The sequence below is a fragment of the Notolepis coatsorum genome (assembly GCF_963971535.1).
Source record: "Notolepis coatsorum genome assembly, chromosome: 14".
Lineage (NCBI taxonomy): Eukaryota > Metazoa > Chordata > Actinopteri > Aulopiformes > Paralepididae > Notolepis > Notolepis coatsorum.
The window spans coordinates 53768926-53787287 of record NC_140178.1 but is presented as its reverse complement, the minus strand read 5'-3'; the positions used below and the strand labels follow the sequence as shown (position 1 = coordinate 53787287).

General features: G+C 43.6%; 1 protein-coding gene across 1 annotated transcript in view; it reads right to left on the bottom strand.

Annotated features, from left to right (window-relative positions):
* Positions 1–18362, bottom strand: part of LOC311241005 (disintegrin and metalloproteinase domain-containing protein 17-like) — an 80850-nt gene that overhangs the window by 8890 nt on the left and 53598 nt on the right. The window contains exons 11-17 of the mRNA XM_084329656.1: positions 15888–16040; positions 13993–14192; positions 10229–10332; positions 7865–7999; positions 3596–3726; positions 1952–2030; positions 896–984 (exon numbers count right to left, since the gene is read on the bottom strand). Coding sequence (XP_084185782.1) covers positions 896–984; positions 1952–2030; positions 3596–3726; positions 7865–7999; positions 10229–10332; positions 13993–14192; positions 15888–16040 — 891 coding nt within the window. The remainder of the gene's footprint in view (positions 1–895; positions 985–1951; positions 2031–3595; positions 3727–7864; positions 8000–10228; positions 10333–13992; positions 14193–15887; positions 16041–18362) is intronic.

The following is an 18362-nucleotide window of genomic DNA, read 5'->3' as shown; positions in this document are numbered from 1 at the left end:
ATGCATAGCCCCTTTAACTTATTTATTTATTTTTCTGAATGCATGTGAATCTTCTCATGGCTACATTGCGGGGTTGGCTGTGATCAGCTTTATTTCCATCATGAGTAATGCTGGCTCTGATGGAAGTTATTTTGTTGAACTTGCACCAAATAGTGCAAGTTCTTCACATTTAACTGTTGAGGACTGCAGAAGAGTGGGGGCAGTGTTGAGCAGTAGATCGATAGTGGGGAAAAAAGGATTCCGGAATTTCCAACGTTTTCTGTAATGATTTTAGATAAGTAGTCTTTCCTTGCTAAGCGGATAGTTTTGTTATAGGCAGTTAAAGCATCTTTGTAGATATCACAGTCAATAGTGGGTTTTGTTTTCCTCCATTTCTCTCAGCTGCACGACATTTCCTATTTTCTTTGCTGACACCATTATAGTTCAGTCAGGGGGAGGCTCTGGTTGTCGACATCTTTTTAGTTTTTAGTGGGGCGACAGTATTGAATACAGATGTGCATCATTGAGATCTTCTACCATTTAAATTAGAGAGCTGTCATGATTGTGTGGTTCATATAGTCTGGAGAGAGATAGATAGAGATAGAGATAGAGAGAGAATATGCTGTGATGGAAGCTAATTTGAAGGCCACACAAGAGAGGTAGACTTTGTTTCCACCACAGCTGACATCTGGACAGCTAACAGAGGCTAAACAGATTGTACATAACTTTTTCGGAGGGGGGGGGGGGTAATCGAAAGTAACGTAATGAGTAACGCAACTAGTTACTTTGATGCAAAGTTATAAGTAAAGAAATCTTGATTACTTTTTAAAGGAGTAATCAGTAATAAGTAACTAATTACACTTCCTGAGTAACTTGCCATACTCAAAAAGCAGGACAGAACACAGCACAGTCTTACCACACAGTGGACGAGGATACTGAGGGGAATCCAGAAGACCAGGGAGAAAACCACCACTGTCCCCACTATGTTATCAGCCAGGAACCTCCCTGAGAGAGAGAATGAGAGAGAGAACGAGAGAGAGAGAGAGACATACAAAGAGAAAGACATACAGTGAGAGAGAACAAGAACGAGAACGAGAGAGAGACATACAAAGAGAGAGAGAGACATACAAAGAGAGAGAGGCATACAAAGAGAGAGAGACTTGCTTTAGACTCCCAATATACTTTTCTATTTATATTGACAGTATGAATAACAGATCCTTGCTAATAATATTCCCTTACTTTTGGGCCAATAATATTGGCTGACCCATGTATCCATCCAGCCTGATAGTGAGCTACAATCTAGTCATGTTGCTGTTTCAGTCACAATACATAGTGTTCATCTAATCCACTTAAAGAGAAAGTCCTGCTAAAACAGAATTTATATTGTGCCTCAGACACTTATGTATAAACATAGACAACTATCCCTATGCTGGAGATCACAGAGCATAAAGGCTTGAATCAAGTGACACTTTGTGTAGTTGGTCTAATGACAATCAAGTAGTAGTTGACTTTGTGGGCTTGTAGAATTTTTGTCTTAGCTAATCAGCCTACATTCAAATGAGTTTTATTTAAATATAGGATTTACAGCTCTGAACCAGAAAATCTACCCATATCCCAGTAAAATCACCATGGTTACTATCATGGTGTCCTCATATCCCAGTAAAATCACCATGGGTACCATCATGGTGTCCTCATATCCCAGTAAAATCACCATGGTTACTATCATGGTGTCCTCATATCCCAGTAAAATCACCATGGTTACTATCATGGTGTCCTGGGAGTTGTTGACTATTCATTGTCTATGGAGCAGCTCCAGGATAAATCTCTTGACTACATCATTACTAGAGCCTCGTCTCTCTGGTATCCAGCTAAAGAAGACACTTGCTCATATTCATAAATCAACGTTGAGCTGTACAGCGTTACAGTATAGAATGACCTATGTGAATTCCATTGGATTTTCCCTTTAACCTACCGAAGGTGTTGATGTCCAGCTTGTCAATGAAGTCCCACAACCTCTCGATCACATCCTGTACCTGCTTCATGCACTTTCCCTGTAGAAACAGACAAATTAACAAAACAAGAGCACAGACATCATTAAATGTCCCGTATCTTATAAATGGCCTTTTCCAGTGTTTAGCATTGTTTTCTAGCAATGTGGGTCTGTGTCTCTAATTCTCATTTTGGCTCATCAGTCCAGTCTCGAGTTCACGAGATCCTCCCTCACTGAACTAAGCTATTCTGAATTGCGCGCACCTGTGACGTCCAATAATTCTCATCTGCATAACTAACAACTCTATGGTTGTAGCCACACTCAACAATTCGCTCAACAGAGCGAGTGGAAATACTGACACTTCCTCAAACGGGTTGACGTGGCGCGGGTGCCAACAGAGAGAGCAGAGAACGAGCGAGCGAGAGAGATAGAGAGGGAGAGAGAGAGAGAGAGAGAGAGGGAGAGGGACACGGAGCACCCCACACACACACATGCTGCTTTAGAGCAGTGGTTCCCAAAGTTCCCAAAGGTGGGCCGCGAGCAGCCACGGGAGGGCCGCGAGATGATTTCCAAAAAAAACGTACTTAGAAGCAGGCCAGGACAGTGTTTCTAGTTGTATTCTAAAATTCTATTCTATTGTATTCTAAAATGTGACTATATGGTTTTATATTAACTTAATAAATAAACAAAAACGAAAAATCTACTTATTTCAATGAACATTTCAAACTAAATAACAGATTATGCATATAAAACGCTGAAAACAACCGAAGCAACAATAGTATTTTAATGAGGCTATTATTATTATCATTATTATTTTGCAACAAGTTAGCCCTCTCATAAATAGCACATATAAATGAATAACTAACTTGAACTAACTTAATAGGATTGAAGTGATATTTGGCTTAAAAAATCGGTCGCCTGGCAAAAAGAAAAGAAAAAAATAAGCCTGACGATGTGCATTGGGCCGCGGCTCTCTGACGCCTTATTTTCTGGGTCCCGGCCTGAAAAGTTTGGGAACCCCTGCTTTATAGTACTTGATTAGAAATACAAAACAATGCATTTTTGGGAAAAAAAACGTACAGATTTGTTCCATAGACTCACAGGAATTGTGTAACATTGCCCAAATAGTGAAAGGAATAGCAAAACATGGGACCTTTAAGTAAAGTATGTGCAAAGAACAAAAACCTGCATCTAACCACAGACACTATTAATTAAGGTACGTGGAAAGAACAAAAACCTTTATCTAACCACACACGTGGTACGTGCAAAGATTATCTGGTATTTATATAATTCCAATAGAGCTTTCGGTCCTGAAAGGGTGTGAGGGCAGGTGGAATCCAATGAGTTTGTAAAGAGCGGAGAGAGGTGGTGGACTTCTAATAAATGTATCTATTTTATTAAGATCCCCATTAGCTGGCGCCATAGGAATTGTGAGTGTTACTGAGGTCCATCATAAACAAGGACATTTACAGGACAGAAAAAAAAAAACACCATTTACAGACAATATTTACCTGAAGCGACGAGACAAAGTAAGGAATAACTAAACGGGCAAACGGGAGGAACCTAGAATACAATAGACGTACTTTTATGACAAATAATAATAATAAAAAAAAGTCGGTAACTTACGCCCTCGTCGCAAAAGCCCACCGTGCAGGGTTTACCCCTGCGCAGGTAGAGGAAGCTGTGATTGGTTTGAATGTAGGGAGAACAGGTGTGATCTTTGCCCCTGCAGCACACTTTACATGAGTCCTCAGTCTCTGGATGAAGAGAGAAGGAGGTAGACGGCGTTTAATGAAACAGTACTGGTGTCTGGACTCAGTTCTTTGATGTAGTCTGTATCCTCTGTGGCAGCGGACATTAATCTACACCTAGACATACAGTAGATCTGTACTCATTCAGAGTTAATCTAGACATACAGTAGATCTGTACTCATTCAGAGTTAATCTACACCTAGACATACAGTAATAATAATAATTCATTTATTTTGTATAGCGCTTTTCAAAGACCCAAAGTCGCTGACAATAGGCAAAAAATAAACAAAGAAAACAAAGAAACAGAGAACCACAGGGAAACGGAGGACAATAAGAATACACAGGAACATAAAACCACAAGCAACAGATAACAAATACGGGAGTGAGTAGGGGAGACAGTCGGGAGGAGAGTAAGGGAAAACCAAGGGGGGTGGGCAGGAGAGGAGAGAACGTGGGGCAGGGGGAAATGGTGGCGAGTTGGAGGAGGGTGGTTATGGGTAAGGGAGGTTGAATGCTTGGGAGAACAGGTAGGTTTTGAGTCTGGATTTGAAGGTGCAGAGTGAGGGAGAGTCTCTGATGGTCTGAGGGAGGGAGTTCCAGAGTCGGGGTGCAGCTCGTGAGAATGCCCGGTCACCAAAACTTTTGAGTTTGGAAGACGGGACAGTGAGGGAAATAGTGGATGAGGACCGGAGGGAACGGGTGGGGCGGTAGGGGAGAAGGAGGTCAGTCAGGTAGGGGGGGGGCAGGCTATGGAGGGCTTTGAAGGTGAGGAGTAGTGTTTTGAAGTTAATGCGTTCCTTGATCGGGAGCCAGTGGAGGGAGTGGAGGACAGGAGTGATGTGTTCGCGGGACCGGGTGTTAGTGAGGAGGCGGGCGGCTGAGTTTTGGACCATCTGCAGTTTATGGAGGGAGCGGGAGGTGATGCCAGTGAGGAGGGAGTTACAGTAGTCCAGGCGGGAGGAGATGAAGGCGTGTATGAGGGATTCAGCAGCAGGGGGGGAGAGGCAGTGACGGATTTTGGCAATGTTGCAGAGGTGAAAATATGAAGTTTTGACAATGGAGGGGACATGGGGGTCAAATGAGAGGGTGGGGTCGAGGATGACACCGAGGTTGCGGACTAGGGGGGAGGGGGTGATGGTGGAGTCATTGATGGTGAGTGTGATGGGTCCGGATCTGGTGAGGGTGGTGTTGGTGCCGATGATGAAAAGTTCTGTCTTGTCGCTATTTAATTTGAGGAGGTTATGGGTCATCCAGGTTTGTAGTTCAGTGATGCAGGATTCAATGTGACTGAGGGGAGGGCTGTGGGGGGATTGTGTGGTGATGTAAATTTGGGTGTCATCAGCATAGCAGTGGAAGTTGAGGTTGTATTTGCGAATGATGTGACCGAGGGGGAGAATGTAGCAGATGAAGAGCAGGGGGCCTAGGACTGAGCCTTGGGGGACCCGCTGTGTGACTGGGGAGGGGGAAGAGGTGTGGCCGGAGAGGGAGATAAATTGATGTCTGTCAGTGAGATAGGAAGAAAACCAGTCAAGTGCTGTGCCCTCAACACCCAGTTGGTGCAGCCTTTGGAGGAGGATGGAGTGACCCACTGTGTCAAAGGCTGCACTAAGATCTAGTAGGATCAGGATGTTGAGGGCACCAGCATCAGCGGAGATGAGGAGGTCGTTGATTACTTTGACCAGTACAGTTTCAGTGCTGTGAGCAGGGCGGAAGCCAGATTGAAGGGGTTCGTAGAGGGTGTTGGACTGGAGATGGGAGTGGAGTTGGGAGGCAGCAATGCGTTCAAGTGTTTTGGAGAAGAAAGGGAGATTGGATATGGAGCGGTAGTTGGAGAGGTTGGATGGGTCGAGGGTGGGTTTTTTTTGAGGACAGGGGTGACAGCGGCGAGTTTATAGGGGGAGGGGACGTGGCCTAGGGATAGTGACTGGTTGAAGAGGGCGGTGAGGTGGGGGATGACAGCAGGGAGGCAGGCCTTGGTGAGAGTAGTGGGGAGGGGGTCAAGGGAGCAGGTAGTGGACTTGGGGGTGGTCATGAGGTCCGTGATGAAGGAGGAGTCGACTGGGGCGAAGGCATAAAAGGGGTGGGAGGGATGGAGTCAGGTGGGGGGAAAATGATAGTGGGGGGGGGCAAGGGTGGGGGAGTTGGCGATGCGGGCGGTCAGTGAGCTGTTGATTTGAGATATTTTGTTATTGAAGGAGGAGAAACGAGTTGCAGAGGTCAGGGGAGGAGAGTGAGTTATTGTCCGGGGGTTGCAGGAGTTTCTTGACAGTGGAGAAGAGGGTCCGGGGGTTGCGGTTGCTGCTGTTGATGATGGTGGAGTAGTGGGCGGATTTGGCAGCTTGAAGTGCGTCACGGTAGGAGGAGACGTGCTGTTTGTGGAGGTCGGCGTGGATGGTGAGATGGTTTTTTTTATAGAGGCGTTCAAGTTGGCGGCCGGTCTGCTTCATGGAGCGGAGTTCCGGAGTGTACGAGGGGGAGGAGGTGGTGAATGAGACAGTGATGGTTTTCAGGGGTGCCAGTGAGTCGAGGGAGTCAGAGAGAGTGGAATTGAGCAGGAGGGCATAGTCATCGGGGTTAGAGGGGGCAGAGTCAGGGGGAAAGGCAGAGGATATGGACTGGGACAGGGTCAATGGATTTTATGTTTCGGAAAGAGATGGTGCGTTTGTTGGAGTGGTGGGGTGGGGGAAGGGGAGCAGAGAAAAGGATGCAGTAGTGGTCAGAGAGTGGGAATGGGATAGGGTGAGGATTTGATATGGGTAGGGAGGCAGAGCAGACAAGGTCAAGTGTGTGGCCTTTGTTGTGGGTGGGGAAGTTGATGTGTTGGGTGAGGCTAAAACAGTCAAGGAGGGAGAGGAAGTCAGGTGTGAGGTTTGAGTCAGGTTGGTCAACATGGATGTTGAAGTCACCGGTGAGTAGGAGGCGGGTGGAGAGAGTGGAGGCTATAGTCAGGAGATCGGAAAGTTCAGTTAGGAAAGAGGGGTGAGGCTTTGGAGGGCGGTAAAGAAGTAGTGCAGTGATAGAGTTGGGGAGGGAGAAGGCGAGGTATTCAAAGGATAACATGGGAGGGAGGTTTAGGTGCAGTTCAGTAATGGATAGGGAGTGTTTGTGGAAAACGGCAAGACCCCCCCCCCTCGGCCAGAGAGGCGGGGCTTGGCGATGTAGCTGTAGTTTGAGGGGGTAGCTTGGTTGAGGGAGTAGAAGTCCAAGGGCTGTTGCCAGGTTTCAGTGAGGAGTAGGTCAAGGTTGTTGTCCAGTAGTAGATCGGATCTACAGTAGATCTGTACCCATTCAGCTCTCCGCATTGCTATCAGCTTGGCTGGTCGTTCATACTAATACAATTGGCAGTATTAGGGGGTGGGAAGCTGATGGGTGGGGATCGGACGTTGTGGACAGCGACTTCTACAGGTCGGTTGGTGCGCCTGCGCAGCAGAATCAGGAAGCGACGGGGGCGGCGTGCCCTCCAAACGCAGACCCCCGACGCTGAGAGATCGCGCTGTGCAGGTGAAAAGATGCGACTGCTGCTTCCTCGAGTACCGGAGGGGACACGTGATGTAAGGCTTAGTCCACATTGCAGCCGGCTTGTGGGAGGCATGGCCTAACAGCGTTCGAGACAGGGGAGGGTAGAATTGGATGATACGAAATTGGGATGGGAGAAAAATAGAAAATGGGAGAAAAAGTAGATAAAAAATAAAAAATAAACTATAACATATTGCTATTGTTTTTAACATATAGCATATATTAAAGTCTAGTTTTTAAGTCTACATGAACCTTTAGGAGTTGTGTCATCACGAATACCAGCGTTATGTTCTGCTTGATGCTAGACTTTGGTGCCAATTCTATTGAAGCCTGTATTCAAATTCTAAATAAGCTATCTGAGGAAATGTACATACTGTAAACCAATATATCAAACATTAGCTAGTTAACAATGCAACAAATTGCAGATGATTCTCACATGCGAGGTAATAACCTGTTTAAACGAGAGGTCATAAGCAAGGAGATGGCTGATCTCATTCAACTCAATGTCGGTCGAGGTTTCCACACTTGGTACCAATGTGCGTTCACGCGCTACACAGTGAGTGACGTAATGACAGTTCCTTCTTTTATAGTTTCCTTGCGGACGACCAACAGTATTTCTGTCCCTAACCGTTGCAGGCGCAGGACCGCAGGCTCTGCGTGGCCTCGCAGAAGGGGATGCAGGTTCCGTTGGAACACAGGCCGTTGTCCACGCAGATGGTGTCGTCATCAGCGTTCACAGGAGGAGGACACTCGCTGCTGCGGCCTGAAACACAAGGGGGACGGTTACAAGTCAGACATGTATAACACTCAGGGCTTTGCCTAAACAGTGGTATAGAGCAGTGATTCCCAACCTGGGGTCCGCGGACCCCCTGGGGGTCCGCCAGGGGGCGCAGGGGGTCCGCCAGACCACAGATGATTTGAGGTCTTTTTTTTTTTTTTTTTTTTTATCATCAGAAGCATGAATAGTCTCTCCACTACAATAAAAAAATAAAGATAAATAAATAAACATCTAGACATGATTTTTGAATGTTAACAGTAGGCTACCGGGTAGCCGCTAAAACGCGAATCAGTTGACTGTATCACTTTCTGTAGCTAGCCTAGCACGCTAGTTAACTTTCTCGGCTCGTCTGCAGTCAGCCGCCAGAGGCGAAAATGTGTGACAAACGAAAAGGAGATGATGGCAGCTCATCTGCAAAAAAAGTTAGGACCTACAGCAATCGCGAAAATTACATCACCATGGGCTTCACTGAGGAACCAGACAAACGACCTGAGTGTGTGATTTGTGGAGAAAAGTTGGCAAACTCGAGCCTGAAGCCCAGCAAGCTGAAGAGACATCAGGCGTCTAAGCACCCAGAAACCGTTGGGAAGGATCCAGACTTTTTTCGGAGGAAAGAACAGTCTCTCAAGGCGAACAAGCCTGTTGATGTTAGAGTAGCGTGGAGCAGGGGTGGCAGTGATTTACAGAAGGCTACCGAAGCCTCCTTTGAGTGTTCGCTTTTAATTGCAAAAGCAAAGAAACTGCACAATATTGGCGAGCAGCTCATCAAACCAGCCTGCATCAAAATGGTTTAGAAACTGTGCGGCCCACAGGTGGCGGATAAACTAAAATCAGTACCACTCTCGAACAATGTAGTGAAATACCGAATTGATAAGATGTCAAGTGATTGCGAGCAGCAGCTGTCAGAAAAGCTTAGAAAGGGTCCATTTGCCATACAACTTGATGAAACTACAACTGTCGCAGACGAGGCTGTGCTCATCGTTTATGTGCAATATATTGAAAATGAGGATCTGAAGCAGGACATTCTCATGTCAGTCAACCTTACTACCACCACTCGAGGTGAGGATATTTTTACTGCAGTGGATTCTTACTTCATTCAACATAAATGCAAACCGTTCACCATTAGGGCCTGATTTGAGAGGATGAATACAGGATTTGAATATTGGCCAACATTTTGAAATACATAAGGTGCAAGATTAGATTTGTTGATTGAAGGCACAAGTCAAAGAAGCATAGTGGGTCTAATTATGATGCATATGCCTGTGTATAAGCAGTTTGTTATTAAAATGACAAAAAAAAGGTATTAAACCCAGCTAGGACAGATTCTCTCTGCTACTGATTGGAATTTCCTGTCTCATATTTAGTTTAATTTGTTGCATTGATTTGTTCCATAAATGCAAACCGTTCACCATTAGGGACTGATTTGAGAGGATGAATACAGGATTTGAATATTGGCCAAACATTTTGAAATGCATATGGTGCAAGATGAGATTTGTTGATTGAAGGCACAAGTTAAAGAAGCATAGTGGGTCTAATTGTGATGCATATGCCTGTGTATAAGCAGTTTGTTATTAAAATGACAAAAAAAAGGTATTAAACCCAGCTAGGACAGATTCAGTTTGTTATTAAAATGAAAAAAAAAAAGTATTTTATGGTATCTTATTAGGAGGGGGTCCGCGAATTTCATCAGAGATGTTTGGGGGTCCCTGGGGGGAAAAAGGTTGGGAACCACTGGTATAGAGGACGGTTACAAGTCAGACATGTATAACACTCAGGGCTTTGCCTAAACAGTGGTATAGAGGACGGTTACAAGTCAGACATGTACATAGAGCTCAGGGCTTTGCCTAAACAGTGGTATAGAGGCGCAGCGCCACTGTGTTTAAAAAATAATAATAATAATAATAAAACAAAATTGCAGTGAAAGCTTGGGGCCAGCTTAAAAACAGAAACATCAGTGTCTAATACATGATTGCGTGTGTGTGTGTGTGTGTGTGTGTGTGTGTGTGTGTGCATGTGTTTTTGTCTTCAACGTTAAACTATTGTGCAACCATATACTTATTTGGAACATACCCTTTTATTTGCTATTTTATTGAAATTACATTGTTAAATTGAAGGAAATTACAGTAAATGGCTTTTTTTTATTGCATTTATTTTGCCTCCCAAACACCTGTACACCTGGACTCTCTCTTACAGGTGGCATTGAGGGTTTCTCACCTGTACACTTGGACTCTCCCTTACAGGTAGCATTGAGGGTTTCCTGGCACTTCTTCTCTGCCGACTCAAACTGGCAACGCTTACAGCAAGGACTGTTCCTGTCACTGTGAGGAGAAAGAGGAACTATAGAATTAAGCATTACATCACGCGCAGGAGTGTGTTATACGAATTATATCATGCCTAGGGGTGGTTGTTAGGCCCGAGGCGCAGCCGAGGGTCGTTAGACCCCCCTAGGCATGATCTAATTCGTATAACACACGACTTCAAGTGATGTAATGTCTTTTATACAATGGCCGAATTCATCCAACCTTATTGCTAGGGATGCACCAAATATTCGGCCACCGAAAAATATCGGCCGAAAATGGTTAAAAAGGCACTTTCGGCCGAAAGGGTTTTAGCACCAAAAATATATCACAGAATGTCAACGTAACGTTCGTAACCTAAAGTGTTGTTGTGATGACGTAATCCAAACACGGCTACAGACATAGCATGCGCAACGTATAACGTGAGCAGCTTGGCAGCTCTTCCTGCGTTCTGCAGCCTGTGATAACTAACTCCTCTTGGGAGTCGCGCTGTTTCTATGTAAACTCCGCGAGCAACGCATCCAATAAATGCGTCTTTTATATCCTCGCCATTACTATATGCCCGTCGCCGTTAAAACCTTTTAAACTAACGTTAGCGTTAAGCTAGCTAACAATGCTTCCATTCCTCTTTGACCCATCTCTCGTAAGCTACGTCATCCCCCGCTAAGAGTAACGGGAGATGTAGTAAATACAACAGTCCTTCCATGTAGGAACGCCATGAATTATGACAGTAGCCACTACAGTTGCATCATTAAGTCTGCTATAAGCTATTCTCCCTCTCGTGTGTGTGTCTTTATGCAGATCTTTATGCAGTTTTAAAGCACCTTGGCTTTGTTCTGAATGCACTTAGTTAGTTATCCTACAGCGAAAAGAAAATGCACTTGACTTTAATGCACATTTTGTTGTATGCAAAGAGAAAATGTTTAAATTGTACAATCTTTCAGCAGTCAGTCTGGAATTAATGTATGCATTCAAAAATGCTGAATAAATGTTTTATGGGCCCATAATAGTGATTATTAATATTATTTAAGTTAAGTTTTGCCATAATCATGTCTTTTGCCATAATCGGGTAGCTGAAAAAGAAAGAAAAATACATTATATATACCGTATATTTATATTAATCATTTTCGGCCTTTCGGCATTCGGCCAAGAATTTCCCATTCGGTGCATCCCTACTTATTGTTGCTATACAATAAACACACAGTAATTGAAGCATAATGGAGATTTATTCACAAAACCATCCGCAGAAAAAGTAGGTAAAAAAAAAAAAAAAAAAATTGCCTCCGTGTCTAGAAGCAGGTGCGGTGCTTCAAAGCATGCCATCTAACAACAAACTTCATATAAATCCCGCAATATATTATTGTTTTGACAATGGGTCATGACAAACCAATTACATAATCCAACATTGTGTAAACAACTAACATCTTTTTTAAATGATTCGTTACGAATATATCCATACTTCCATTGTGTCCGGGACATCCAGTGAAATCGCTTCGTGCGACAGTGTCCTTTTGCAGAGGCAGGTTGCTACAAAGCATGCCATCTAACAGTGAAGTTACGGGTTGTTATTTGATTGATTGATTGAAAATGTTATTAACAGATTGCAGAATGGGTACAATACAGTACAGCTCAATACACACAATTGTTAAGGGGATGCAGAACAGAGAAAAACTTTCGTCTCGTTTACATCAGGGTCCCCCATTTTCAATGCATCATAACATATATGACATACATATAGACAGTGCTACATCTATACATAGGTTGCTACAAAGCATGCCTTCTAACAGTGAAGTTAGCGGTTATTTGATTGAACATTTTATTAACAGTGAAATGACCATGTCCTTTTAAAGGAGAGGGAGGTTCTACAACGAATGCCATCAAACAACACACTTCCCGCGATTTATATTTTGTTTCACAATGAGTCATGACCAACAGATTACATAATCCAACATTGTGTAAGCAACTAACACATTCCACGTGACTATCATTTTTGAATGAGTCGTTATGACGATATAAATACATCCATTCATAAAGATTATTTTCCGCCATCTTGGGCTCATTCATAAAAACACGAACGGGGGAGTGATTCGGAAAAAATTGTATTCGGTTGTGGGCGGGTTCTGGGATCACGTGGAGTGTGTTATGAGAAATAACAACGTCTGAAAGAAGTGTTTCAGCCAATCAGAATCAAGAAATTTGCATGCCATTGTATAATGACTGATTAACAAGGCAGAGCTATGTGCTGACCTTAAAGAAAACAAGGTGAGTGTGTGTGTGTGTGTGTGTGTGTGTGTGTGTGTGTGTGTGTGTGTGTGTGTGTGTGTGTGAGTGAGTGAGTGAGTGTGTGTAGAACATTATTACTGTACAGTGTGGGTGTACAGTATGCGTGTGAAGAATATTAATGTAAACACTATAGAATAACTATTACTTACGTCTGTGTGCCTGTGTGTTTGAAGAAGAATATTAATTTAATACAACACTACATTATAACCCACATGCTTGTAAAGAGAGAGAGAAGCCAAGCATATGGAGTGAAGTGTGAAAATAATAGTCGTATAGAACAGGGGTTCCCAAACTTTTCAGGCCGCGACCCCCAAATAAAGGTGTCAGAGAGCCGCGACCCCCACTATTATAGGAGGTAAAAAAAATTAAAAAAATGTTTTAAGTATAATTTTCTTTTCTTTTTTTATAAATGGAAATGTATGGTTGAAACATGCAAACGTTCAAACGCACACACACTAATAAGCATTGGAGGCTTTTAACCAGGGCCGGACTGGGGAAATCATTCAGGCCAGCAAATATAGTGCAAAATATAGCCCCAGCCGGGCCACTTTTTAAGCATGGGGTGGGGTCTGGGGTCCCCACCAGGACATTTTTAAAGACTTCATTTCCTGCATTCTGGTGCAGGAATTTTTTTATTTGTACCCTTTAAATGCCAGTGTTTGTGATGGCATCACAAATTATTGCTAAAAAACAGGCTAGCATATGTATGATTAGCAACAACACTGATTTTGATGGATTTTCTGTTTTTTGTAATCTCAGATCCTGATCATAACACCACATATTCATTTTATAATTCTAACCCTTTAAATGCCAGTGTGTGTGATGGCATATATTTGCAATATATCAAATGCAAAGTAGATTTTTCTGGGGGGGATTATTACAGGCTAGCATGTGTCAATGATTAGCAACAACAGTTTTTTGTAAGGGTCCCGCCTCCACCAATCACATGCAGCTCCCTTTGTGTGTGTGTGAGAGCAAGAGAGAGAGAGAGAGATAGTTCTCCAACTTGTGTGAGTTGCAGTGATCTCCTGGTTGTTCACCACCTAGGTTATCTAACTATTGCGCTACTGCAACTAGAAATACTGGCCTGGCCTGCTTCTAAGTTCAGATTTTTTTTTTCTTCATCTGGCGACCCCCCTGCGGCGGCTCGCGACCCCCACTTTGGGAACCCCTGGTATAGAAAGTGTGTCTGTGTTTGTGTGTGTATTTGTAACCAGTAGCAGCAAAACAGTACAGAAATGTTGAGTGGTTATCATTAAAAGGCTGTGGTGGTCTTGCTTGCAATGTACAACTTAGACAAAATAACTGTCCAAGACATCATAGATCTTCATTGTAATGTACACATGGCCTGCAACACTGGGGTGTAAAGATCTACAGGGGTGTGTACAGGGCTCCTACCTGCACTCTGCTACAGTTTTGAGCTTGCAGTCGGACGTGCAGCACTGGTCGTCTCCGAGGTGGCGCAGCCCCGGGTCACACTCCTCACCCTCCTCCACCCGCGAGTTACCACACACCTTGCTGTTCCTCTCCTTGAAGCAGAGCTTAGCCTTGGACCGTAAAGTCTTCCCTATAGAGGTCTTACTGCAGTTGGAGAAATGCTTTGGGGGGGAGAGAGGGAGAGAGAGAGAGAGAGAGAGAGAGAGAGAGAGAGAGAGAGAGAGAGAGAGAGAGAGAGAGAGAGAGAGAGAGAGAGAGAGAGATCATGTAGCAAAGCATAGTACACCATGCTTAGATGAAACATTCCAACAAACATCAGGGCAATATTTTAGCGGTTAATCATGTCAGAAATAATTTATGACACAGAAGTATATTGGATCTCTCTCTAATGGAAGAAAATGTATTCTATATCTCAAAAAAAAATCTCAGATGGAACTAAAAGTCTAAGTATATACTGTTGTGTAAAAGTAAGGGATCGTATTCAGTTATCGGCCTATTCTTAAAGCTGCAATAATTGTTTTCTGACCACTAGTGGGCAGCATTGAGCCACTCTAAACAAACCCTTAATTTCTCCCAAAACGAAAGCCTCATCTTGTGATCACACACAATCTTGTAACTAAGAGATTTGCTGGGGGGAACTTCTCATTTTCGTGCATGGATTAATAGATTTCAACTACAATACATACAACTTTCTCTTGGGCATTTCCTGTTTGTAAAATAAGGTAGGTAAATACTTCACCTACAAACATAATACTGTTCTGACAGCATGATATTGATGATTTATTTATTTTAATGCATAGGTTTATAAAATAGGCGGAGTTGAAGTGTGGGCCGGGTTTTGTCAATAAATAAAATAAATGTGTGCGCGCAGGGTTGATCAAGTAGGACACCACGACTCAATGACACCACCAGGTGGCCATCAAATGTAAAGAATACTGTTAGAAAATTGTTATTGCAGCTTCAGAATCATTGGTGTCTGCAGTAAAGAGTGGTATCCATCCATCTCCAAATAAATCTGCACTATGGAACTTTTTCATGAAGAAACAGCAGCTAAATCGCCAAGTTGGGCTGAACCAGAGGGCGGCTGGGTAGCGCAGTGGACTAAGCACTCCCCTACCCCCGCAGATACTCTGGGATCTAATCCAGCTGTCAGCGGTACCTCCGGCTTGGTCCGTCGTCCCTACCGGTGGGGTATGTGTCCTGGTCGTTGTAAACTGCGACTCCTACTGGCCTGTCTGTTCAGCGGGGAGGGGATCTGGGGGAGATAGCGTGAACCTCTGCACGCATTACGTTCCCCCAGTGAAACTCCTCGCTGTCAGGTGAAAAGAAGTCGCTGGCGACTCCACATGTATCAGAGGAGGCATGTGGTAGTTCTACAGCCTCCCCAGGCCGACAGTGGGGCAATGCGTGCAACGACCAGGAAGGGAATTGGCATAACGACTAAAATTGGGATGGGTGAAAAATACAGAAAGCCCAAAAATAAATAGAATAAAAAAAAGAAAAGTTGGGCTGAACAAGAGAAGACTCTTCCAACAACAATGCATGAAACACAGTGAAATTGCCCATATGAGCTCATCTGGTCGGGATCAGTGCTGTGAAATACGTACAAGCTAACAGTCTCATTTATAGAGCATAAAATGTGAACCACACAGAGCTCAAAGGTACCTTGCTTGAAGAAATATATTTTGTCGCCGTTTTCTCTTATCCTCCATGTTTAAACAAGGTTACCTCTCACGTCCGTTTTCTCTTATCCTCCATGTTTAAACAAGGCAGAGTTACCTCTCACGTCTACAGTGTGGCGATCTTCCATAGTGCAGTACAACATTTTTCGATGTCATAGGAAGTGTAGGAAGTACCTTGTTGTTGACATTGTCTCCGCTCACGGCGATGGGGTACATGACAAACTTGCCCCCGTTGTCGTCACTGGGCGCACAGTGGGCGATGTTGTCTGGGTCATGCTCTGCTCCAAAGTTATGACCCAGCTCATGGGTGGTCACCAAGTCTGCCTCCTGATGGTGTACACACGCACACGCACACACACACACGCATGTCTGATCCATCAATCCATATGTAATAATTGTACTATTATCGGGGTCGTCTTAGCCCGAAACTGCGATCGTTACCAAAAGCATGTTTTAGGTCTGGTAAAATACGACACTGTGATCGGTACAAAAGCATGTTTTAGGTTAAAAAAATACCAGCAGGTTACCTAAAATAGACCTTACCTCAGGCTGCAGTTACACTATGGCGAGTTTTAGTTTCGTTTTCAGGGTCAGTTTCGCTTTTCAGAACGCAACGTAATGGCAGGCAAGTTAGACATCGTTTTTGCCTCCTGAGCACAGTGATGTATATACATGTAGTACAATGCCAAAGCAGTAGGTGGCGATGTAGTTCAAACATGAAGGCCATTTTCAACCAATCAGAAAAGTTGAATGTGCCAATACACTTCCTGCTAAAAATCAACAATCCACCATCTTTAAATGCCTCGCGTGAGCCATTTAGCCAACGTAGCATTTATCTTTCAGCAAAGAAAGTGCAATAAAAGTGCAATAAACAAAACGAATACATTCACTGTGTTCTGCCTCTCATTTGTTGATGAAACAAAACTAACATCAACACCACAAGAGCGAAGTTTAGTCTCACAAAAAGATCATCGCCGATTTTGTTAGCTTACGTGCTAACGTGATGGGATACCATTATAACAGTATAGCATTGTGGCTAGCAGCTTGGTAACGTTAATGCTAGCAGAATGAATGGATGTAAACTTTATTTAACAGATTGCAGAATGGGTACAATACAATACGGCTCAATACAAACAATTGTTAAGGGAATCCAGACTGTTGTAGCTTGGACTGGGCTCCTTATAACAATAACTTGACAACACATGGCAGCCGCAGCTACTTGGGACAGCTCTGCTGTAAACACTGGAAATAACCTTGCAGGTCTCTACTGCGCATGGGCATTGGGCAGAACGTCTCCGTATCCGGCTCACGCAGATTACATGGCACCATTGTCGGCGAGTTTTGGCGAGTATCCAAAACGGAAACACCTTTTCAGCGTTGCCAGTAGGACAACGCGTTTTCCTGCCAAAACGGCGTTTCTTTTTAACTTGGACAGCAAACATAATCATTCAGCAACAAAAACTTTGCTGTATTCCCCAGTGTAACCATGGCCTCAGTCAGAAGGTACTCTAAAATGAATAAATCCCAGTCGTCCCATGGCGATCGCAATTACTCGTGTATATTGGGCATGGCTATGATACGGGAAAGAATAGGTCTGAGGCACCAAATCTCCGACCGATTGCTATGTCCTGATCCACTCCGAGGCGAAAGCAGCCGGAGGTAACTCAGTACTGGAAGACAACTGATATCCCCAGTTCAAAAGGTAGGCGATACTGCCACCTGGCGGGATTCGATCGCCATTGCAATTCCAACGTAGGCAGCTGTGCCAGGGAGACACAGGCAGCTCTGAGTGAGTGTTTAGAACGGGGATCAAAGGAAAAAGATCAAAGGATCCAAAAACTAGTATACTCGTTTTTGGCGCTCAAGTGTTGGATATGACAACTGGATAGTTGTCATACAGCACTTCACAGCAGCACTTTCCTTCTATGATATAAAAAACATACGCTGTTGAAGGAACTCATTTGAAAGCCATCACAGATACTTGTCTGAAAGGTTTGCATTAGTCAGTTATAAAACACATGCTAGTGTTGCCGGTTAAGTGTTGTGTTCCATAATGTATGTGTTATGTTATAATGAAATATGGTCTGTGCATTTGTGACGTAATCAATTAGGTCTATGGCAGAGCGCTTCTGGTATTGCTGCACGATATGGACGAAATATCATATTGCGATATTATAAAATATTAAATTATAAATAAATATATAATTAAAAAGTGGATTCATAATATTAGAAAGAATGGTTTTTTTTTTGTGACATTCTTTTAAAAAAGGATTAAAATGATGTGATTTTTGCGTGTCTGTACAAAACAAAGATATTTTCTTAACTCATTCAGCGCCAGGGCTTAATCCGCGAGATGGCGCTAGGACGCCACCGCTGTAAGTCAATGGGGCACTGCGAGATTTGCGAGTGCTTAAAATATATCTTAAATTATAGCTATGGGTCTAATACACCTGTCGATTATCAGTGAGTTGCTTCCAGTCAACATGTACAAAACGGATTCGCGGTAGAACGAAATATCAGATCAACGCCAGATTGGATATATAGAGTCCTTACCTGGTCTCTGATGTAATGCAAAAAAATCATTAAACGATTAAACGATTAAACCCAGAGTTTTCTCGTGACTGGCGCTGAATGAGTTAATGCAACAAG